This window comes from Artibeus jamaicensis, unplaced genomic scaffold, assembly GCF_021234435.1.
Source record: "Artibeus jamaicensis isolate MK-2021 breed Jamaican fruit bat unplaced genomic scaffold, CSHL_Jam_final scaffold_833, whole genome shotgun sequence".
Classification (NCBI taxonomy): Eukaryota; Metazoa; Chordata; class Mammalia; order Chiroptera; family Phyllostomidae; genus Artibeus; species Artibeus jamaicensis.
The window spans coordinates 17,518,535-17,544,152 of NW_026522056.1; the positions used below are offsets into that span (position 1 = coordinate 17,518,535).

Consider the following 25,618-nt stretch of genomic DNA (forward strand, 5'->3'; position numbering starts at 1 on the left):
TCCTAGGACCTAGTATTGGCTTCAGTAGCAAGCAAGCCTTGGGTTCAGTTCAGCCAGCGAGAGAACCACGCGCCCCTGCTGCGAGGGTCTCGGGGAGACACGGGTGGAGGGCGTGGCACAGCGTGGCGCTAGGAGGCCTTATCCCTCGCCACGCCCACTTCCTGCCCCATCCCGGGCCTTTCCAGGTCCCCTCTCCCCGTGAACCGGATGCTCTGTCAGTTTCCTCCTCCGCGTCTGCGGCCGCCGCACTGGTCCCTGGCAAAGCCGCAGCCACCCACGAGGGCACAGGCAGGGCGCTCCGTACGGCTGGTCTGGCAGGTGTAGGGCGCCGGTAGGAGCTGGGCGCGCACGGTTACCGAGCGTGGAGGAGACACTGCCCTGCGGCGATGGGTGCCAGGGGCGCTCCTTCACGCCGGAGGCAGGCGGGGCGGCGGCTGCGGTACCTGCCTACCGGGAGCTTTCCCTTTCTTCTCCTCCTGCTGCTCCTGTGCATCCAGCTCGGGGGAGGACAGAAGAAAAAGGAGGTAGAACAATGCCTTTGGCCTTCTCCCTGCGGGCTGGGGCTGGCTAGGGCGTGCTGGGGCGGGCGGCGTTGCTAGGCAGCCTGCCTCCGGGTGTGGGCGTTGACGGCCTTGGGGCGGGATCCTAGTGGGCGGGGAACCTTTGGGCCGCACGGTCTCCGAGGTGATGTTAGCCTTGTTCTTTCTCAGAAAAACGACGAAGCTTAACACGCACCTCAGCAGCTCACACCTTTCACACCCCAGGGGCTTTGGATCCTAAATTGGAGAAATACCTTGGGACTCTTTGACTCACTATAATGTGCTGGATGTGAAAATGCCCTTTAGGAATAGCAAACCTGCAGAACCGTTTGTGCCTTTTGCTCAAGCTCCCGTCGTTATCCTTTTCAAAAGGCAACAGAGCATACTGAGGATATATGTTATTCTGCATTCTTAATTATACCTTTTTGTAGCATGTATACAATTATACGTGTTTATTTTTTATGTGGAACTCAATGTATAATCGTGAGAGTAACGTCAAATTAAGTTACGCATTTTTTTTGTAAAGATCAGATCACCTGATTTCAATCTCAGTCCTCTGAAGACTTTGATGTAGGCCAAGGGTTGAAGTAACTGATTCTATTTAAGTAGTTGTGGAGTTGTTTGTGAATTTCAGTAATCAGTCTTTATACCTTGGGTAGTTGTTCCGTCTAGCAAAATCAGAAAATATTTTGGGAATGGCAGATTTGTAATTGTATATAATTGTAGTAAGAGTATTTTCTTTATATAAGTCACGGGGTTTTTCCTGGTTAACTTTTTTACACATGACTCAAAAGCTTACTCGGCTTTAAAATATTATAACTTTCTTGATATCTGGGTAGAGTTAAAAAGTGGCCTCACACGGACAGTAATTACAATTCTCTTTTTCTTGACTCTGCCTTAAACAACTCTCAACTCAATGTCAACTTCTTCCCTTTAGTTTTTTTTAATTTTAATGTGAAAGTGGGCCAAGTTCTGGTAAGAGGTTTAGAAAAGAACCATTATTAAGTTAAAACTGTGTTTACAAAAATAAAATAGCCCTCGTTGGCGTAGCTCAAGCAAGGGCCTGTAAACCAAAAGGTTGCATTTGGGGTTGGGTTCCCAGTCAGGGCATATGCCTGGCTTGTGGGCCAGGACCCCATCCATTGATGTTTCCCTCTTTTTCCCTTCCTCTCTCTCTAAAAGTAAAGAAATAAAATATTAAAAAAGGTAAATTAATTAAAGACATGTCTTCTTAGCATTTGGTATTTATATACCATGTTTCAAGAGTTTTAGGTTTCATAATTTTTCTTAAGAAAGGTAAGAGATTAAAAAATAGGTTCTTTCCATGGACACCATAGAAATTGTTTTATCTCCTAGAAGGGTCATAGTGATCCCAGCAGCTTTCAGTTGAAAGAAAAAACTAAAAAGTCTAAAAAATGTATATATGTAAAGCATCTTAGCATCTTCAATTTTGATTTGTTATGTGAAAACATTTGTTAATCTAGTATAATTATAAATTATGATAATGTTTTCATTAAAATCTTTTTAAAATGAGGAACAGGTATAAAGGACACATGGACAAAAACTAAGGGGGGTGGAAATGGGAGGGAGGTGGGGAGCACTGGGGGAGTGGGCTGGGTTGGGAGTAAAAGACAAAACTGCACTTGAACAACAATTAAAATGAATTTAAAAAAGAAAATTAAAAAATCTTTTTTTAATTAAAAATTAAGAAGAAAATTGTTGAAGATCAAAAAAGATTTTCTTCCAAAACCGCTTTTATTTTTTTTAAACAGGAGAGTCTAATACAGGCATACCTCATTTTATTGCACTTCACAGATGTTGCATTTTCAGTGAATTGAAGGCAAGCGCCTCCACCAGCAAAAAGTTTAGGACTCGCTTTGTTGAGATGGCCTGGAACCAGACCGTCATCATCTCTGAGCTATGCCTGAATTGTATGGTGGTTCGCAGAATACACCAGTTTTGTTTAAAGAAGAGAGAAGAGCAAAATGATGACTTAAATAGTTGATATTTTGATACCTTGCTCAGTGAACATGTGTATCCCTGAAATCTTGTTCAGTTCTCTATCTAGTACTCAGTTTAAAAATGGTGGTCTCTTCCAATAGTGGGTGGAAGAAAAACATTCTCTATTGGAAATGAGAAGAGGTTCTCACTGGAAATGAGAAAAGTGTGGTACTTTTCTAGGGGTACTCCAGGATTGTTTTTGACCGTACAAGGCTTTTTCCTTTGCTGACTCTAGAAACATATGCCCAATATAAAATTTAACACCACTGAACCAAAAAGTATAGAAGTTGGGACTTAATTTACTATGTTAGGTGTTATTGACCTAAGTCCCAGGTGGACTTGGGACCAATGGTGTATTCCTTCATTCTGGGGAAAACACATTGAAGTCTAAAGTTGAGCCTGGAATCAAGAGTGGACCTTAGTTGCTTTTAAGGACCTAATAGTTATGACAGTAATAGTTAACGACCATAGGTTGTCGAGTCAGACAAATGGTTCAGTTACAACTCAGCCCCTAATTATATGACATCAGACAAACCACCTGCCTTCCGTGAATTTTAGTGTCTTTATTTTAAAATGCAAATATAATGCCTATATCTCAGGGTTGACTTTTTCTCAGTGATGAACATATCCCCCGAGACATCTCTGACCAATGCTGCTTGGAGCAGTGCTGTTTAAATATGGTTGAAATGCCTGTAGGATGTAGAGCTCTTTGCGTGCTATTTAGTGCTTTTCCTGAGTGAGCCTTTGTGTGACTCTTCTGTTTTATGTTTCACCCCTGGTACTCGCTCCCCTCCAGTGTCAACTTATGCAGGTTACCCCATCCTCGCGTTTTGGATGGGGGACTCCTCCTCTATGCTCACATCTCTGCATTTCTGAGCTTATTTCTTTAGAGCACTTACGTGAATTTGTGTCTGTTGTCAGTACAGATGAGACCCCGGTAGTGGGAGGCTGAAGTGTTGAGGTTTCCTATCGGGAATGATGGGGATACGGATGTGAAAGGATAGGGTGCAATATTGTTGTGTGGACTTTATCCAATACTCAGAGTAATGGGAGGATGAAGGGTGGTGACCAAGAGTTCATTAGGTGGCAGTGTCTAAACATGGTAGATAACGTTATATTTTTAAGGTACAACTCCTAAAAGAGCAGGATGCAGAACTGGTAGGGTGCTAACTCGACTCTCCTTGCTGAGTGAGAAAGGAGAATGAATGGTTTCCATTTCAGTAGCTTGAGAGTCTGACGGAGAAATTATAAGAGATCAAAACTCATTGCAGATATATAAGATGTAAGGAGTTAGTTGGGGTGTTGAAAATTTTACCTAAGTCTTTTCCTTTGATTTGGTGACAGTATTGTAGTCAAAATGAGAAATTGTAAGGCAGTTAATGGTAACCTTCGTTTTTTTTCTCACATCTTAACTTTCAAGGTCTCAAACCAATTTTCTGATGTTAGGACATTTTTATGGATCAGATAAACTTTTCTGTTTTTGCAGTATTTCATAGATGTGTGGAACATTGCTTCTGTTGAAATCGATCTGTAGATATCTGGTACAGATTGTAGCCTTTTGTTTAATGATGCCAACATTAATGAAATTTCTTGTAGACTGTTTCAGCTGTGGATAATTTTATGAGATATACACCAATATGAATTCATAAGAATTCATAGTTCTGTGATTAAAAATATCCTGACACTGTATGATTTGTGAATATAAATGATCAAAGCCATTAACAAATAGAAGTCCTAATCAATTTTTCAGTGAGCTTTCGTAGGGAAGGACCTGGAAAAACAGCAGCAGTAACAATTGGGCACGAGTCTGTCTTCAGAGATTTTCAGAGATAAAAGCTCTTTCCAGCATTCCAGAGTTATTGCCTGAGGTTAAATACTACAGTGATTTACCAATCGCTGTTGTTTCCTGGATTTCTTCTCAGTTATTGTCATTAGCAGATTGTGTGTAAAATGGCCTGGTCTAAAATAGCCTCATCTCTTAGAGGTGGTACTAGAACTGCTTCGCAGTTTGTCCTTCCATCACTCCTACACGCTCCTCTTAAGATGAGCATTAAGAAATGGGATATAAATACAAAGATGGTTTGTATGTTTTATTTGTTGTTGTTCCTTTTCTCTTTTTCATATATACCCCATTGGCATTCTTTTTTTTATTGAGTATATTGGGGTTGTCTGTTAGTTTTCAGTCAATGCATGACAAATCACTGCAAATTTAGTGACTTAAACCGATACTCATTGTTTATCTCCTAGTTTCTCTAGGTCAGAAGCAGGGCATATCTAGGTTTTCTGTTCAGGATCACGTGAAGTGCAAAGTCAGGTGTGGCTGGGCTATGTTCCCACTGGGTCTCCGGGTCCTCTCTGCACCTCATTCAGCTTGTTGGCAGGATTTAGTTTCGGGCAGTCTTGGGACCAAGTTTCTTATTTTTTGCTGGCTGTGTTCTCTCTAGGCTCTTTGAGCCACCCTTAGTCCTAACCCTGTGGGCCCCTCTGGGGACAGTTTCAGACACAGTTATTACGTGTTTGCTCTCTTCCAGGCTGGCAGGTCATCTCTCTGATACTTGACTGGCTTTGAAAATGCTGGTTAGGTTTGGCCCACCCAACAGAATCTCCCTTTTTAAAAAAAATTTTTTTTATATATTTATCTTTAGAAGGGAAGGGAAGGAGAGAGAGAGAGAGAGAGAGAGAGAGAGAAATATCGATGTATGGTTTCTTCTCCGGCATCCCCTGCTGGGAACTGGCCCCTGTTAGGAACTGGCCTGCAACCCAGGCATGTGCCCTGACTGGGAATCGAACAGCGATCCTTTGGTTCACAGGCCCGTGCTCAATGCACTGAGCTACACCAGCCAGGGCCAGAATCTCCCTTTTGAGTAAGTCAAAGTTAACTGATTCAGGACTTGACGTCTGCAAACCTTTGGCATATAAGGTAACATAATTATGGGAGTGCTATTCCATCCCATTCACAGTCTTATTGTGGGGGAGGGAATTGTATACTTGTGGGGAGGGAATTGTATAAGCGTGTGAGTCATGGGGGATTATTTCAGAATTCTACCTACTAAAGTGGGCGAGCTTACACTTTTGAGTATTTATGTATGTTTAAATGGTGGCTTAAACATAAACAGGTTTATAAAGCTCATCATTCTGAAATTGTATAGGATTGAGAAAAAGTTAATTTACAAAAATAAGTAGTTAAAATTGATAAGAATTATTTTAAGCAGTTCACTCATTTTGTAGCCTCAGGATCCCAGTTAAACTGGTAAATAAGTTTGGAAGAGCAATAAGTACTTCCATTTCACAGGAGAAACTAACAATTAAAAATTAAAAAGGAATTAAGTTCACAGAAATGTTCCTCACCCCCTACGCATTATAGGACAAACCACTATTTTTCTCTCACATATGTGTGGTTTCAAAGTAAAAAACTTAATTGTTTTCAGTGTTAAGTGCAGATGTTTTTTCATTTTTTCTGCACCTTCATAAGCCACATAGCAGTGGGACCTCCATTTCCACTCTGGCTCATTAATACTCTAGAGAATATTAAGAAGATACCCAAGTTGAGATGGCCATATTGTTTTAAGTTAACATTTCTCTGTCAGCTAAAATTAAAAAAATGAAAAGTGATGTCTTATTTCTTATATTTGAAATATTCATAGTAGCACCTTGCCTTCATGCAGCTTCCAACTGGTATTATAACAAGTGAGTTATGGAATTTATTGTCTACACTCTCCTTACTAAGTCTGAAAAGGGTTAGATTTAAAATTAATGCCTTAATAAAATCAACAGTTTATTCGGCATTATCCTGCATTGGTTGGGAAGACACCTACATCTTTTTAATAGCCACTCTTGCTTGTGCATACACAATGACATCAAACGTGTTTGTCACAGCTTTTAGAGATGCTTCTGTTGCTTTCTTGCCATGGCTTTAATATTTTTTATCAGATTTTATTATATTTTTTCTGTATTCTCTGATGGTGTGCCAGAGTTGTTTAACACATCAGGTTTTTTCTTCTAAATAGACACCAGCTAAACCACATGTCCAGCGTCCTCTACACCCATGCAGGGCGATGTGACAGTTCTGGGCTATGGAATGTGACTGGAAGTGATGTGAGGCATCTCTAGCCTGGCCCATAAGGATTTGCTTCTTGCCCTGGCTGGTGTGGCTCAGTAGATTGAGTGCGAGCCTGTGAACCAAAGGATCGCCAGTTCGATTCCCAGTCAGGGCACATGCCTGGGTTGCAGGCCTGGTCCCCAGTTTGGGGTGCATGAGAGGCAACCACACATTGATGTTTCTCTCCCACTCTTTCTCCTTCCCTTCCCTTCTCTAAAAATAAATACATAAAATCTTTAAAAAAAGGGGGGGAGTGGCCCTCAGCTTGTGATGTTGCATCCCAGGCTTCCTGAGAGGGCCTGTGCCCCAGTGCCACCGAGGGTTAGGTGGGGAGGAGGAGGAGACAGCCACTGTTCTCAGGAAGAGTGGAGGTGATTCAAGAGACCTCTGTATTAGCTTGCTGTTGTTGCTGTAACAAGTTATCACAGACTTACTGGTTTATAAGGACACAGTTAGTATCTTACAGTTCTGGAGACCCAACGTCCAAAATTAGCCTCATTGGGTTGACGTCCAGGTGTCTACAAGGCTGGTTCCCCCTGTGGAAGCTTGGAGCGGACAGTCCATTCCCTGTCTTTGTCAGCTTCTAGAAGCTGCCTAATCCTCTCTGATTCCTTACTGAGAGTCCTTCACTGGGGTTTTCTAGGGGGAACTAGCAGTAAGGTTACCTTGCTAATTGTGCCAGTCACTTTCGTCATGAAAAACTCTGATGTACAGAAGCTAAGCAGATAAACAAACAGAAGAGATTTTCATTGATTCAATAAATATTTGAGTACTGACTCAATGTTAGCCTTTGTTCTAGGTGACACCAATGCAGAAAACAAGCAAAACATGTAAAAACTGTCATCCTCCCGGAGCGTCTGTGGCTGCAGGGAGTATGAAGAGCCCCAAGTTCCTGGATCTGGTTATGACACCAGACCTCTCTCTCTGCTTCCTTGTTTGATGTTTTTACACAGTTTTCCCCCCGGGCGAGATGGAAATGTCATTTCCATAAGCCTAATCTCATTAGGCTTATGTCATTTTTAATTAAAGCAGTTCAATAAGTATGAAAGCCATTTGTCATTTCTTTGAGCTTTGATTAAGAAGAAGAAACTCCCCCCCCAAAAAAGAAGAAGATAATACAGAATTTAAACTATATAAATAAATTCAAATTGGCGAAATACACATTTATTTTTGTAGTACAGGTTCAGTGTGAAGACACTGGCTAAGCCAGTCCTATTCCTTAGGTAATTTTAGCTCCTTTCATTGCCATTTTGGGGTGATACTTTGATCCTGGAAGATACTCCTGTCTTTTTTTTTTTTTAATCTTTTATCAGGCTTAGCTGGGGAATTCAGGATTTTCCTGTTGAGGGAGCCTAACTGGCATTCAGATCTTCAAATCCTTAATCCAGGTTTTGGTCTCTTGTTAGTTTTCCTGTATTCACTGGATGGCTGCCTCCTTCCTTCCCTCCCTCCCTTCCTCCCTCCATCTTCCACCTGCACCATCGAGACCTCCAGGGATTCAACTTCTGCACTCCTCGTTGTTACCAAAAGGATACAGCTATGGTTATAAGATAAGTACATTGAGTATGGGTAACTGCACAGGAGACATCCTTTCTCGAGCATTCATTCCACTTCTGTCCCTCTGTGCTTGGCTGTCCGCTGTCCTCATTTCTTCCCCAGGGCAGTGAGAGTTCATCAGCTGCTCTTTTTTTGCTCAGATCTTTTTCTTAAAACTGGAGGCTCTTTTCTCATTTCCATAGGTAGGTCAGGGTAGGCTTGGAAAATAGATGTGGTTTAATAAACTGTTCAGCTGCCTCTTTACCCCATGAGAGTAATTTATGTGTTGATAATTTGTTTTCTGGTAACTCTGCATCACAAAGCTTACTTCAGGATTTTTAGTCGCAGTTGTTTTTCCTTAAGGGCCAGAGCTCATAGTGTGGTCTCATTCCTCTTGAGAGGGGAGGTTTGGGGGGGGGTTATATCGTGGTCCCAGTCATTGTGGGCTGCTATATCAAAATATGGTAGGCAGGATGGCTTATAAACCACAGAGACTTGTTTCTCGCAGGTCTGCAGGCCGGGAGCGCAATAAGGGTGCCGGCAGCGTTGGTTCTGGGGCAGATCCGCTGCCAGTTGCTGGTGGCCAAGTTCTCATTCAACCTCACATAGCACCTAAGGGGCAGGAGAGCTCTCTGTCCTTTCCTAGGGCAGTCATCTGGTTCGCCCTGGGGACCCGATCGCCTCTAAGTACCATCGCTTTGAGAATTAGGGGTGACACACATATTCAGTCTCCCGCAACCACCTTAGAGAAATAGGTCAATAAACCATTTTAAGGTAGATGTTACACTTAGTGTTCAAATGGGTTTTCATGTGGGTATAAATCACTTAGAAGTCGTTTATAGGGGTCAGTCAATTAGACCCTAATAAGCATGTCTCACTTCATCTAGTCAGAAGGACTGTCTCCTGCTGTGGACTCACTAGCCTCTTGTTACTATATTTTAAGGTTTTTTGGAAGGAGAAAAGGTAATTTGACTTTTGGAATTCTTTTTCCTACTAAGTAAATAATTACTAAGTACTTAGTAATTATTTATTTATTTTTATTCCTAAGAAAATTTTTATATTTATTGTAAGCTTAATCAAAAGCCATTTGCAATTTTAAATATACTAAATACATTAAATATTGTCCTTTAAAATACACATTTTATTCAATCAATTGAATAATTTTTATCTTAATATTTTTATATATCTTCTGTATTAGCGAGTAGTAGGACTTGTAAAGTTAATTCCTTTGTGTGTTTGATTCTTTGTTTTAAGAAGGACAGAGGTTCCTTGTGAAGTGGCTGGTGTTGTGGTATTAAGACTAAGTTGTAATCATTAGATTACAGCTTAGATTAAAGACTAAGTTGTAATCATTAGATTTCATTTTCAAATTATTTTAAATTGTCCTTTTTCTTGGTGAAATTGAATCTCTTCATGGAGACTAACTGAAATATTAAGAAGTTAAATATATAATGTATGTGTATGTATGTTTAATTAAGAGGATAATATATATTTTATGTCAAAATTGAGATGTACTTTTACAAATGCATAATTTGTATTTTTGATAGAAATGATACATGTTTTAGACTTATAAATGATACTTTTACATCCTAAATTAATGTGAATTTTAAATCTAAGAAAGTATTATAAAAGTTAATCAGAAATTTATGATCTGTATATTAAAATATGTATTAATTGCAAGTGGATATAATGGCAACTGATAAGATTACCAGGTTCAGATTCCGAGACTGACCTTAGCATTTTTTTCGTGTTGAAATTTAAAATTATGAGTATACTTGTTACTTACTTGAAGCTACTTAGCACAAAAGTTGTGTTTTTAATCTTTCTAAGTAAAAGTTTGTATTAAAGCAACAAATCAGAGGTTTTGAATGATGTGTTCAGGACTCTTGCTTTCCTAATTGTGAGAGACTAAATCGTAAGCTCATTAGTCAACAGACCAGCTGCCTTTTTCTAGGTAATCAGGAAATTCATTGCTTTTTCTCTCAGGTTGTGAAAATGGACCTAAATTAAATTCGTTGTTGTTTTTTTGAAGAATGAGACTTAAACCAGTTTTTACAAATCTTTTTTGTCGTTCCAACACCTTTCTTCATTACTTGTGCACCCAAATGGGTTGAGGACAGCTTCATGCTCCAAGGAAGGACACTTGGACCACTTTGAGTATCTACAACTTTATCTCGTTTCTAAAAATGCAGATTAACATTTGAAAATTGGCAATTAAATAATGACAGGTTAAAGGGATTAAAAGTTAAAGATGCTATAAAAAAACTTAAAAGTGCGTATGATTCATCATCAGAATTAGAATATATTCTGGAAGAAAAGGAGATGCTGGTAATAATGACCCCATGGCAATAGAAATAAACTAGGACTCTTCCAAGCATATCTAATGCAAATAGCATGAATCACATTGTTTCGTAAGGACAGCGTGAGTGGTATCTGTTGGTTTACATATTTAGAAGATGCAAATTTACCATTTTACACTGTGCATCCTAGAGTTAAAAATTAAAATAAAAATTTTTTGATGTGAATCACATCAGAACCGTTTACATCTGCTTAGATATTTTTAAGATAGGAAGCATGATTTGGACTCTCTAATTTTCATTTGGTTACATCTTACAGTGTGTTTCTCTATTCTATTTGATGAGCTGTTGTCATTCTCCTTTAATTCGCCAAACGTGGTTTTTCCAGTTCTCTGAACCAATTCGTGATAGCTACTTTGACATCTTTAAGTTCAGTAGCTGGGCCCAGTCAGAGAGGGTTTTTTTTCTCACCCACTTTTTTCTTTCCTGTGCAAGAAAATATTACACTTCTCTCTGTCTCTTCCTGTCTTTTTGTTATTGTTGTTGAAAACTGGAATTTTGATATTTGAGCAACTCTGTATTCTGACTACCCGCCCCCTTCTCCAGATCATCATTATTACTTTACATTTTTTATAATATTTGTTTAGTGGATTGATTCTGTGGAGTGTGTTTTTCCTGCAGTGATCAACCTCTGATTATAATAACGCTGAACTTTGTGCCCTCCTTTTTTTTAATTTGTAAGCCTGGCTTCCCAGGAATTCCCAGGTTTTGATTAGAGGTTGTGACTGAGAGCCCTGACCCACCAAGTCTCCCAGCCTTGCCAGAGATCTGTGTGCGGTTGGTGGGACGTCTTCAGAGACCAGGGAGTTGTCCCGTCTGCCCGACGTTGAGCCTGGGATCAGGCTGAACGCCGGGAGGCGCTTTTCTGGTTGTTTCTGAGCATGCGCAGTCTTGCAGACCACCAGGGGTGAGTGTAACCTGTGCAGGACGGTTTGGCTCTTTCCCTGAATCTCTCTGTTAAATTCATAACCATTGCTGAATCTCTCTGTTAAATTCATAACCATTGCATTGTTTTTCTCGCTGATTCTAATGTCTGTTCTTAAAAATCCAGTTGCTTGCCAATGTAACCTGTTTTACAGAATACCTCGGGTAGTTCTGTGTTGTTGCAGGTTCTCATGTCTTCTCTTCTGGGCAGAGCCTTTGGTGAACTGTCCTGGGGCTGGGGTCCCCGCAGGACACCCCCACCGGAGGAGCAGGAGTTGGAGGGAAAGGGGGCCTCTGGTCTTCTCAGCTCGCCCCTCCCAGTGTGGAGCCCGCACCACTGTGATCGGGGCTGGGTGAGGAAGGGAGCCTGTCCTCTTCTCCCGGGCTCTCTGCCCAGGAAGGGAACACCTGCGGCCCAGCACTTCTGGCTGAAATGCCACGTGTTCCTGCTGTGCTTACCAAGATCTGGTGAATCAGCTCCAATAAATGCTTCTCAATTTTTTGCATGTCCCTAGGTTTCAGAGAGTATAAAGTATTGTTTCGATACTTTTTATGTTTCATTCTGTTTTGCCCAGGAAGAGGTTCTGCCAAGGTCCCCTCGCAGCCGTTTTGGAAATCCTGACTTTAGAAACCATTTCACAGATGCATCAGGCATCCGACAGGCGATGACACCAATACAGGGAAAGCTGAGTGACTTAAAAATGCCATGAACTAGTTGGTGAAGAATCGGACCCTTTTTAATTTTTCCTAATTTTATGTTCTACTCATTCTACAATTCCAGTGGCTTCAAACTATTGACAATATTATTAACGTAATGTAAAAATTAAATTTTGAGATAATGTGGCATGTTCTGAAACCAAACTAGCTGGGTTGTGGTTGGTGTGGCTGTGAAATCTTTCTCTCCAGTGATTGCCAGGGCTGATCTGGGTAAGTCTAGATGGACGTGCCCTCCTCTCTAATGGTCCCTTGTGTGTCTGCAGCTGCTCAGGGAATTTTCTTCCCAACAGGGGTGGTCAGTTCGTATGTGAAGAACACACATCTTTGGTAGTTGTGCTGCTCAACAAAATTGGTAGGCCTTGTTAAGATTATTTAATTGCTTATTAATATATGGCATAAAATATTTTTAGTGATTTAAAATAAGAAAAGTAACAGCTATAATGCGTATCGTTTTTACAGTTGCTCTTTTTTACATGTTATTTCTTGGATTTAAGGCATACACAGTTGATAGGTTGTTAAAATTGCTAATCTCAGCAAAGCATTGACTTAATGGCAAACTAATCAAGGAGGTGAGGACTGTCTTATTTTCTTTCTCTTTGTATTATATTATAAAAGCATGGAAAAATTTAACTTACAGGCATTTTCTATAATTCTTTTATTTGTTTTGATTAACTCATCATAATTGATGAAATGTGTGCTGGTACCCTTACAGGTGTTTAGTTTCAGGGGGAATCTCAAGGTGAAGCAAGCACATCTTACTCAGAGACCCTGGTTAGCGAGGGAGGCCCATCTGTAAACGGACACAAATGAGAAGGTCTGCGTAGGTGGATCCACTATCTGATCTGTAAGGAGAAGTCCCTGTCTCTGTGTGCTGAGAACTGGAAAGGTTTCAGAGTCGGGTCATTGACTGAGTTTCGTCCTGACTGATGAGGAGGAGTTAGACATGTTGATGAGAACTGTGGGTTAAATACGGAGAGTGTGTGTGTGTGTGTGTGTGTGTGTGTGTGTGTGTGTGGCAGTTTATAAGATTAAAAAATAACTGGAAAAATGTGCATGGACATCATCAAGATAAATAGAAAAAAATTAACATGAAGTGATTCTCTACAGCAATGGAGATAAATGAATTATGCCTAGATATGTTCACATGCATAGGTTTTTAAAACAAAATTTTGATGTAACAGTTTCAATATGGTATTGGAAGAGGTTGTTAGACATTAGGATTTGTTTCTTTTTGCTGTTATATTTAGATTGCAAAAGTAAGCCTTTGAATAGTGGTTGATGATTGTGGTAGCAGAGTGGAAACTCCATTAACGTTTAGGATTGTGTTACTCTGAAATAACTTAATTTGTCTATTTCTGGCCTATTGATCACCAGAAAAGCTCAAAACTGTACTTTGCTGGACCCAGAAATATGGTTTTATTTGTTGGGCTTATATTGGTTTCTTGTTTCTCTTTTCTCTAATGGTTCACTAAATCAGATTTGAAATTTCTGAGATTGCTTTCTTCAGTCTTAGTAAAGAGATACATAAAACCCTGGTTATCAAAGAACTTTTGATACATATTCCAGGTAATTTTTCTGAAATGATCTGAGGTATCCATTGGTAAAGATAAATATAGTGGTAACTACAAGTTACAATATAATGAAAATTCCTCATTTTCTCAAATACCAACCTGACCAAAAGTAAGGAATAGATTGAAGGGAAGGAAGTGTAGATTTCAAAAGAGTAGAATCAATCAATAGATGGGAAGATTAGTGCAGGGCCAGCAAAGAGGCATGTGGTCACTGCTGCCCTGCCCGGCAGCACTCACCATTTCCTCTTAGCGGTATCGCCAGTGTCTTTTCCTTTAGCCACTCTTTCCGGTTGTCTCTTTCACTGACTCTTTCCAAAGGGTGGTGACTGTCATTCTGTTGTTTATTAAGTGATGCAGATAAACATTTCAAACAGCATAGAAATTTATAAAGTAGAAACAAACATACTTCTGTAACCTTCTCCTCTAGAAGTAAACCAGTTAGCTGTATATCATTTCAGATATTTAGCATGTATGTAAAATAAATTGAGCAAACAGACACACTCATGTATTTTGAAATATGATAATCCTGTCAATCACTTACAGGTAAATTGTGAGTACCCTCTTAGGTGAGTCTGTCTCATCTTGTTAATGGCTATAATAGAGTTCTGTTCTCTGCCATGCTATAATTAACCGGTTTTCTTCTGCAGGCACGCCTAAGATTAACAAATATTTGCAGTTACAAACAGCAGTGCAGCGAATATCCTTTTACGTAAGCACATGTGCTGTGACTGATCATTTCTTCAGGATGAGTTAGTTGTTGGAAGTGTTACTGCCGTACTAAAGGGTGCACTCATTAAAATCTTATGTGTATCATTTGGGAGACTTTGAAAGATTATACCAGCGTATATCCATGTTGTGTCCCTTCACATTTTATAGTGGTATCTTTAATATACCATGACATTTGTGAGTTAAACGAAGCAAAATATTGATATAATATTTTCACCAAATGAATATTAGCACTAAACATGGGGCCTTATATACATACTACTTCCAAGTTTTAATGATAAATTTTTATCCTGAACTGCAACCTCTGATCGTAGTAGCAAAGGTTTTAAAAAGAGTACTTCTGCCCCAGGTGTGTGGGGACGGGTGTCTGGACCAAGGGCCGTGTCAGCCATGAGAGTGCTCTGTTAATTCTGTTTCTGCATTTCCAGTACAATGGAAGTTCCCTGGTAGCTTCTCCTTTCCTGAGTTCTTTATTTTGATTTATCTCCTGGCTGCAGTTCATCCTCAATAGTTCCCCCAATCCCAAAGGGTCTAATTTGTAATGAATTCATTAATTTTGTGCTTGCTTTGCTACCTTACATTACTTTTGTACTTTTAATAAACAGTGTATTTCAATATGATATGTTCTTGGTATTAAAGGGCTAAATGGAACAATAGTGGGACATCTCATTCTGTCCTGGGGGCAGTTTGAAGTCAGGATATTTTCTCTAATGTTACTCAGTGACTTCTACATAAAGCCCCACATAAGAAGTTCCTTTGGAGATTTGGGGGCTTCCAATTTCTGGGCCTTTGCTGATAATACAAATTTGAGTTAGTAGGTAGCCATGACAGTTTTAATACCTTTTGTACAAAATAACCAGGCATATCTTTTGCTCAACCCAAAATATTTGGCTGGTTCCTGCCATTCGGAAGTAATTTGGTAAGCGAAATAGAATTTAGGTTGTTGAAAGGCATTGGAAAACATTTTAAGTACAATTTAAAGCTTTGCTCTTGTCTCGTTTTCTGTTGGAGTCCACTTAATTTTTCTTGGTTTTAATAATTTAACCATCACAGATTTTACTGATTAGTTTGTGTGACTTAAGAATAAACTTGCTAAGAAAAATCATCTCTATTTTGCAGTTTATAAATAATTGATGCTTTTGTTTTTACATATTCTTGTAGTAAAGAGTTTTCTTTCGCCGTGACACACAGTAGGTTGCTCTCAGTAGTGAGGAGCTCTCTCCAAACCCGCCTTCCAGGGCAGTGAAGGCTGTTTTGTGACTCCACGTCTTGTTATGACGGGGTACCTGCTGCACTCCCTGACGCTGGTAATGGCTTTCTTGCCTGGACCTGTGCTCTCAAGGGCGTGAGGCCAGACGGCTGTGTGCAGCTGCAAGAAGATGTTCTTTTCCACTCTTACAGCTGCCACGATTCTTTGTAACTGGTGCCTGATTTAAAATGCGATATTTCTTTATACAATAGTAAATATCTAACAGAAAGATACGGAGTTCAAGAAAGATGATGACAGAAACTAATGCAGTGTAATAAAAACGGGATGCTTATTTAGCCTCTTTCATGACGGTCCCATATCAAAATGACTTTGTATTTTGATCCCTCAGCGATCAAAGTTCTAACGATGCTGTCTCTCGACAGCAGGGTATCATACTTAAGCAATTTTACAGTGAAAAACAGTCACGAAGGCAGCTCATGTGAATTTTTAGAAAACCCCCCAAACAACAATCAAAACGTCTTTACTTTTTAGTAACAAATAAAACAATAATTCCCAAGTCTGAAAAAACTCTCATTTTTTACTATACATATGACTTTATGATTTATCCGTAGATGAACTTGTATAGTTATAACTAACCTTCCATTCTCTTTTCACTTATGGTAGAATTTTTTCATTAGTTACAGACCACATATGTATGATTCCAGTCCGTAATATTTCATTGTTTTAATGTGCTCTATTTTTATTTTTATTGCTGTTAACTATACACCTATGCTTAGGTTTTTTTCTTTTTGAAATTTTTAGGGTATATTTTAAAAGGTGTGATTAATAAATTAACCAATATAATCAGGTTAATGTATTTTGTATCAATGATTTTGTGTAGGGCCTTACATTTTGGGGATGAGATTTATATCCGATATACCTGAATTTATACAATTTAATACACTCATTAATCTAGCTTTATGATCATTACTAGTGTCAAGTACAAAATTTTCAAAACACTGTATAAAGTTCTCTTTAATAAAATTAAGGTAGAACAGCATTTAATGGTATGATTCTTAAAATGTATTATTGCCATGGGAGAGTTAAGCTTCTTATGGAGCAAGAATTCTGATATTTTTCAATGCATAATTTATATTGATGTCTTTATGTAAATGCATTGCTTTTTTAAAAAATTAAATAGTTAAATTAGTATTAAATTCTTAAATTATTAGTTTTAAATTTTGCTGCTGTAATTCTTAAGTTCACTATATATCCTGTACACATATAAAATGCCAATTACATATACAAGTTTAGGAAACAGTTGCTTTCTTTATCATATTCTTTCCACTTTTGAACCAGTGAATAAAAAGTCTAGTTCAAACTGAAGTTTGACACTCTGAAATAAAGGGCCTGTCTGGAGCTAGCCACGTTCAGGATACCTTGAGGGATACAAAATAGCCAACATGTGGATCTTGCTTCAGGGACACTTTCTGAGGCAGTTCAGGCTGATAAAGCCACTAAGTACCGAGTGTTACTGGGCACACTTTTACTGTGTCTCTAGAGATAGTTAAGTGAGTACCGCAGCGGCATCAGTCAAAGGTTTCTCCTTTCTAAAAAAATGGAACACTTGAATAAGAGTTTTCTCAAATAACTTGATATCTACATTTTCCATTTAGATGGGAGTTAAGTTAGGTACTACCCTCTTTGACACGTTGGGCTTAAAAAAAGTGTGTGTGAGGCTCTCCCCACGCACCAGCTTTTAAGTACGGCTGTACGTGTCATGGGGCGCTGGGTTCCCTTTGATGTGCTTAACACACACCAGGTTCTCTTTAGCGCATCCTCGGAGGTGGATTGGTCTGAGGTTTTCTATTCCTTTTAATTTTAAAGAGCTTGATATTAAATACATCAAAAAACTTTCAGTTGATTTATTTAAAGTATTTTGAATCTCTTAGTCTTTGACCTTTGAAGTACTGGGAGGTGAGAGTTTCCAGCAGAGTGTTACGTGGACTGCAGAGGTGCCGTAATTTGCTGAGTTCCTAACTGAGTAAACTTCTTGTTCAAATCGTCGCCCTCTCCATGGCCTGTGTGCTATATGTACTTTATATTTTCCATCAGAATAGTCCAGTTCCCTGTTGGGTAGCTCACTGTGGTCTTCTGAGTGCTCGTAAGGATATTGGTGATCTTTATTGAACATTTTTTTTAATGTTCATTGGGTGATGTAGTGACTAATCTTTGGTATTTTTGGCTTTTAGCCAAAAATATTTAATTACCCATATATTTTATTCAAATCTGAGAATCATATAATATTAAGGAAAATGAGTAAGTATTTTTAGGATTACATGATTTCAGGAATTGAAGATAAGTTTTCTCCCAAATGCAAACAGCATGTATCTGGCCACTTCTCTTGGATTTACCAGTGGGCATGGAGTACGCCTCTTGGATGGTAAAGTCTAGAAAAGTAAAGACTCCGATAAAACAGAAGGGGGGACAGAAGGGTCATGGAGTTTCCGTGTGTATCATCAAGAGATGCCTTCAGCATGTCCTTCCTGTTCTCATCCCAAACCTTATCCAGCGAGTCACTGTGGACAAACTGGATGCTGGATATTTTGATGGTGGTGAGCACCTACATAAACACTGTGTAGGAGAACGGTGCGCGGGCACGTGAACGGCTGTTCCTCTGGGAAGATGTCCCTTTTCTTCAAGACGTGAGACCACGGCCATCTTTGTTTTGGTGCATCTGGTCATCATTAAATGTACCTAGGGATAAGAGGCTGGAAATAGGTATATGACGATAAAAGTATTAGATTAGTGAGGGGTTTTTTGTATGTAAGCTTCACTTTGGAATGAGCCATTTTATTACGTTTGTTTCGTGAAATGTATCATTTCTTTGTATTTTTTATGAACTGGTTTGTCAAAATGTGAGAAAATTTGAGTAATATCATATGTTGAGGACCAATTTGTTAATTATGGTGAGTTGCCTTAAAATTCAGCTTTCATAAAAACATTAAGGTAAAAATAGAAGACAGATGGCTGGGCCCCTATAGGTAATATGACTGACTCTTAACCTCATGAATAGGTGGGACCTGCTAGCTCTTGCTTTTCCCAATGTAATAGGTAAGGACAGGGTTTCTTCTTGAAGATTTTAAGTATTAGGTATCTTTTTCCGTTCCTGAAACGGTAGATTTATGACACCCGTGTTCCTATTTCCCAGCCTTGTGCCAGTAGCAAACTGCTCACACGCTCTTTACATAGGACCAGTCTAGGTTTCCTCTGTGCTAAATTTAAAGAGCCACTGCCAGCCAGTTGGTGTTCACAGAAGTAAGATCTCTCGTGCCATCCCGTCTGAGCTGGCACTGAGCCGCTTACTCAACAGCAAGGCCACGACCATGACATCAATGTCAGCAATATTCTTTGCTGCTAGAGCTTCATCGCCATAAGGTCTTGTCAGTAGGATCTGCTGTACTGTTCCTCTTTCACGTTCCATAAACTTAACACAATGCTTGTCAAGTAATTAGTAATCTGCATTGCTTGTTTATAAACTTAGCACAGTACTTGACATGTAATAAGTACTGAGAAAACATTTGGTAGCTCCAAGATTTAAGGTATTAATGAGATTTTAAGAATCCTCACTGCAGATGTTCCTGTAGCAGCCCGATCACTGTTGCTGATAGAAATGGCCCCGAGGGGAAGGGAACCACATTTGAGTGCCTGTCCTTTGCAGGATGATGTGCTACGAGTTTTCCGTACATCCATTCACTTAATTTTACCAACAACATTGTGAGATATTTTGTCAAATTTGGAGATGTAGGAACTGAGATTCACGGAAATAATTCAGTCAAGTAATGTTGCATATAAATGCAGAATCACCATTTGAACTTCAGCCATCAAATTCTTTTTCAGTTTTAAAATACACAATGGTGCCTTCTCAGTTTTCTAAGGATACATTACAGTCCATCCTTTGAATGTTTCTGTGGCCCCTGAAATACATAGTTCCATTAGGAATGAATTTTTTTTAGCTTATTTCATTCTCCATTGGGAACAGGAAATTAACATCCATGACTGTTACTTTCTGTAAGAGACCAAGGGGGACAACCAAATGGAGAAGATGGTGAAGTCTTCAAACTAGTCCTGGCGAAGTGAATGGTGGTGGGAAGGCCCAAACCCCAGCAGAGAGGAGTACAGATGACCCTGCAAGTGGGAATATTTTGAAGGGACAAATGCGCCCAACCTTGTCCTACAACGAGGCAATAGTGCTATCACAGAGAAATGCAGCGGCAACAGTGGAGTAAACCCTGTTTGAGACCATGGCTCAGCCTGTGCTTCTTTCTCAGATCATTGTGTTTGATGATCACAGATCAGATTTTCATTCCTTACGGAATATTTCTACCACAGCACTTGTAACATTTTCCTTGGAGAATGCGCTCACCCTTCTTTATAATAGTTGCTTCTGAAAGTGTGAGTCAGCCATGGCGCCCTGAAAACCTCCCTGCCTAGACCTTTTTTTCCCCAGTACAAAGGTAATCCATCGATTACTTCTGTACTTTCCTGAATAATCTGTCACTTGACTCTCTTTAATTATGTGTTCTCAATTCACTTTTAACACACAATGTTTTTGCTGTTATATTCTTCAAGTGCACTGGCACTGTTTAAATACATTTTCCTGTATTATCTTAAAACCTTTAAGCAACTGGAAACTACAAGTTAATTTGTTTATCTGGCCTAGTTTTTACCATAAATGATGCATGCTTACAAAGAATTACTTTCTAGGCCTAGCCAGAGACTTAAATTAGAGGAACTTTTAAAATAAACTGTCTTACTGTGTAGAAAAGTCTACTTTTGTTTACATAGTTCCCTAGGTTTTTTTTTTTTTAAGACTGCGTATGTGATGGGGGGGTGGGATAGAGAGAGTAATATATCACACACAGACATATAACACATACATGCACCATTACATGGAGAAAACAGCATAGGAAGGAACAGCAGAAAAACCGAGTTTGATTCCCTACTTAAGCACTTACTATTTTGATCCTGAGTAAGTACCTTAGGTTCTCTGACCCTGAGTTTTTTTCTCTGTGCAATAGGGGTGTTGGTTGGCACCTGACATTCTGGGTGCCCAGTGTGGCACCTGACACATTGGAAGTCCTCATGAAATAGTTCTTTCTTCTTGTTGATTATAAGCCTTATATTAAGGTATGGATGATAATGTTCCATTTTTAAAATAAACTTAATTTTTATGATTTCCATAATGCATGTGGCTAATTGTCATGGACTCTTCATCAGTGATGATACGTTGTATCCAGGTGGGAAGGCACACGTTTTCATTTGGCTTCAGCAGGCTTATGGTTTTCTTTGCTTATAAGGACCATCGATGTGGTTAACATAGTTTATTGTAGACTTTCTAGTGTATCTTTGGTGTGCAAAAATGAGAAAATTCAGAAATGATGTTGTTAACGGTGCCTTGTTAGTGTTTTTTAGTGTGCACAGATGCAAGGCTTCTAAAACAGTCAAAAAGCACAGACTGTAGCAATTTTCAGGTGCTTCTAACTCTTGGATTGTTGACTCTAAAACAGGGGTAAGTTGCTTGAGGCAAGAGATAAAAATACTGAATACTTTGCTCCTTATGGGTGGGAAGTGAATAACAGTAACTAACCTAGGATATTATAGGAATAGGTTCAGAAATGAATACGCCCCCAAAAGTAGAAGTATTTTCTCCATTAATTTCTATTTTAGAAGTTTATAAATTTGTACATAAAATTTAAGCTCTTAGAAATTTGCTTCTGACATGTGTTTGTAGAATACCAGTCTCTTTTAGTGATTTTAAAGTGTGTTACAACCACTACAGCTCACGCTAGCTGGTGTAGGTCAGGGGACTGAGCACGGGCCTGCGAATCAATGGGTCGCTGGTTGACATGTGCTGGGGCACATGCCTGGGTTGCGGGCCAGGTCCCCAGCAGGGAGCTCGCTAGAGGCAACCACACATTCATGTTTCTCTCCCTGTTTCTCCTTCCCCTTTCTCTAAAAAAAAACCTTAAAAAACAAACAAAAAAAACTACTAGAGCTCAATTAGCGATATTTTTGGTTCTCTCCTATCTTTATATTGTAGGGAGAATTTAGAAGTATCTCCTAAATTATTAGTTAAAATTTTCTAATTAAAGGGTAGCAGAACTCCTACTTCAGTTACATACAGCTTAAGTATCTATTACATCCTTTGAACTTTTCAAGAATCTGGGGCTGCAAAGGTCATAAGGCGTGAGTTTTGCCGCTGAGGAACTGAGACTGTATTGGGAGAAGCAGCCATGTGAGAAATAATAAATGTGGTACGTGGTCCAGTAGACTTTCTCCAAAGGAGGGCCTGCTAGTCCCTAGGTGGTTGATGGAAGAATCCTTGCACGAGCTGGTTTCAGTGGAGCAAGAGAAATTCACTAAGAAGTGACAGCGGAAGAAGCGGAAGGTGCATGTTTCTTTTATGCTAGGCCTGGTGATATAAAAAAGCGCCATATTTCTGAGATTGAATAAAGCAGTGGCTTCTCAAATTAGTCTTCATGTTAGAACTATGGAAGAACTGCATTAAGAAAAACACTGATTCTTAGGTACTCCATTCCAGGTACGAGATATATGAGGTATCTTATAATTGTCTCAGCACTGCACAGGTCTTGTACCTCATTTATATTTATTCCTAGGTATTTCGTTTTTTATACAATTGCAGATGGGACTGTTTTCTTCATTTCTGATAGTTCATTATTGGTATATAAAAAGCTCATCCAATTTCTGAATATTTTATGTCGTGTTACTTTACTGAATAAATTTATTAGCTCTACAAGTTTTTAATGTAATCTTTAGGGCTCTCTATATGCAGTATCGTTTCTACAAATAATGACAGTTTTACTTCTTCCTTTCCAGTTTGGGTCCCTTTTATTTCTTCTTGTCTGAATTGTGTGTCTATGACTATGTTGAATAAAAGTGGTGAAAGTGAACATCCTTGCTTTCTTCCTGATCTTAAGGAAGGTGCTTTTAGCTTTTCACTGGAGTATGACGTTAGCTGTGGATTTGTCATATATGGTCACTACTGTGTTGAGTAGATCAGTGGAACAGAACAGAGAGCCCAGAAACCAACCCGTACCTATATGGTCAAGTACTCTATGCCACAGGTGGCAAGAATATCCAATGGGGTAGAACAATGTCTGCAGTAAATGGTGTGAAAGCTGGGCAGGTAACATGCAAAACAGTGAGACTAGACTACTTTCTCACACCATATACAAGAGTCAACTCAGAGTGGGTAACAGACTTAAATGTAAGACCATAAACCCTAAAACTCCTAAAAAAAACCATAGGCGATAAACTCTTTGACATGGCTTTTAGTAATGTTGCTCATATATAGATCGTGCTATACATGATATATCTCTATATCTCTATATATCAAACAGCTCCTCAGGCAAAGGAAAAATAAACAAATGGGACTAAAGTAAACTAAAATGTTTTTGCACAGCAAAGGAAGCCAACAAAACAAAAAGACAACCTACCAATGATACATCCAATAAGGGGTTCATATCCAGACTTTATAAAGGACTCATACAACTCGACACCAAAAATAAATAAAAAACAACCTAATTAGAAATGGGCAGATGCCCCGAGTAGACATTTATCCAACAGAACACACAGATGGCCAGTAGGTATGTGAAGAGATGCTCAGTGATACTAATGATCAGAGAAACACAAATTGAAACCTCAGTGAAGTATCACCTCATGGCTGGCAGTGTGGCTGTCACCAGTAAATCAACAAACAACAAGTGTTAGCAAGGATGTAGAGAAAGGGAACCCTCGTGCTTTGTTGGTGGGATTGCAGACTGGTGCGGCCACTGTGGAAAACAGTGTGGGGTTTCCTCAGTTTAAAAATAGAACTACCATATGACCCAGCAGTTCCACTTCTGGATGTCTGTCTGTATAAACCCAAAACACTAATTCAGGAAAACACATGCATCCCTATGTTCACTGCATCATGATTTATAATAGCCAAGGCATGGAAGCAACCTAAGTGCCCATCGGTAGAGGAGTGGATAAAGAAGATGTGGTACATATATACAGTTACTTGGCCATAAAAAAAATGAAATCTTACCATTTGCAACAACGTGAGCGTACCTAGAGGGTATTGTGCTGAGTGAAATAAGTCATACAGAGAAAGACAAATACCATATAGTTTCACTTATATATGGAATCTAAAAAGCAAAAACAAATGAAACACAGACTCATAGACACAGAATAAATGATGTTTGCCAGATAGGAGTGGGGTGGGTGGCTGGGGAAAAAGAAGTGATTAAAAAGCACAAATTGGCCGTTACAGAATACTCGTGGAAGGAAATGCAAAGTGCGGCATAGGGAATATAGTTAATCATATTCTAATAACTATGTATGGTGCCAGGTGGCTACTAGACTTATTGGGGGAATCACCTCATAAGTTACATGTCTAACCACTATGCTGTACACCTAACACTAGTACAATATTCAATGTCACCTTAATTGGAAATTTAAAACAAGTCTGTACTTTTCGAACACTACTTTTCAAAAGATTAGCATGCTGTAATTTGTCAATTCTGCAAATATTTACTGATGTATGCTGTGTGCTAGTGCCCACTGTAGGCATCTGGTGTGTAGGAATGAACAGAGAGACCACAGGTCCCTGTCCTTAAACAGCACGCAGGCACATCAAATCGGCACACCCAAACCGAACTCAGTGCTCACCCACTTGTTCCTCTCCTTGTGTTTCCCTGTCTTACTGGGTGAGAAAGTTATCCACTCACATGCTCTACGCAAAAACTTGATGTCATTTCTGACTCCTTCCTCTATTCCCCTCCCGTGTGGTCATCAGTCCTGTGGATTAGGAAGCTACGTAGCTCTCGGATCTCTTCACTTCTCCTCTGACTTGTGCTGTCTCTCAACCTGCGGCTTTGTCCACTCTCCCCTCCAGTCCACTCTCCACTGTGCAACTTGAGAGGTCTTTCTAAAACAGAAGTCCCTTGACATTTTTAAGTAACTTTTTGCTTGTCACATAAATTTAACTTATTGTTGACAAATAAAAATTGTGTATATTTAAGGAATACAATGTGATGTTTTCAGATATGTATATATTGTGAAATGGTTACCACAATGCAACTAATTCGCATATCTGTCCCCTCCATATCGACCTATTTTAAATGTGCGAATGCTAAAGAATACTATTCCTTTAGCAAATTGCAAGCGTACAGTGCATGGTTGTGATTATAGTCACCATGCTGTACGTTAGGTTTCCAGAACTTACTTGATAAACTGCAAGTTTGTATCCCGTGATCAGCATCTCCCCCGCCCCACAGGTTTTTGGTAAACATTATTCTACTCTCTGTTACTATGAATTTAACTACTTTTTATTTTTCTTCTTTTTTTAGATTCTACACATAAATGAGATCATGTGATACTTATCTTTCTGTGTCTTATTTCTCTTAGTGTAATATTTTCCAGGTTCATTCATATTGTCACAAATGTCAGGGTTTCTTTCTCCTTGAAGACTGAAAAATATTCCATTTTGTGTGGGTTTCTGTACCTCCTGATTTCAAGCACAGTAGATTAATTTTTCCTCTTTTGACCTTGGTGTAAATAGAACATCCTGAACACAGCAGACTGTGGATAAGTTTCTTTCCCTCACTTTGTATTTATGAGATTCCTCCCTGCTGTCACACGTTAAAACTTAGAGGGCAGTTTAAGATCAAGTTCAGCTTTGCTAGTCAGGGTGGTGGTGGGACCTGGTGTCTTGCTAGAGCAGAGCAGTTATTGTTGTGATGGTCCCACCCATCTCACCCCTTCTTTATCCTCTTCTGAAGAGAAACTGGGCTTTTCTTGGTGTTTTTATGTTTATTTTTTGGTCTGTATCCATTGGAATTCTTGGACTGCCAACTACTGCAGCAACCAGGCTAGAATAGATGAGGCCAAAA

General features: G+C 39.3%; 1 protein-coding gene across 3 annotated transcripts in view; it reads left to right on the top strand.

Annotated features, from left to right (window-relative positions):
• Positions 1-220: 220 nt before the first annotated feature.
• Positions 221-25,618, top strand: part of TUSC3 (tumor suppressor candidate 3) — a 118,001-nt gene continuing 92,603 nt past the window's right edge. For all 3 annotated transcript variants that reach the window (XM_037128855.2, XM_037128854.2, XM_053660032.1), the window contains exon 1: positions 221-524. In XM_037128855.2, the coding sequence (XP_036984750.1) occupies positions 387-524 (138 nt within the window). In that variant the 5' untranslated portion in view covers positions 221-386. The remainder of the gene's footprint in view (positions 525-25,618) is intronic.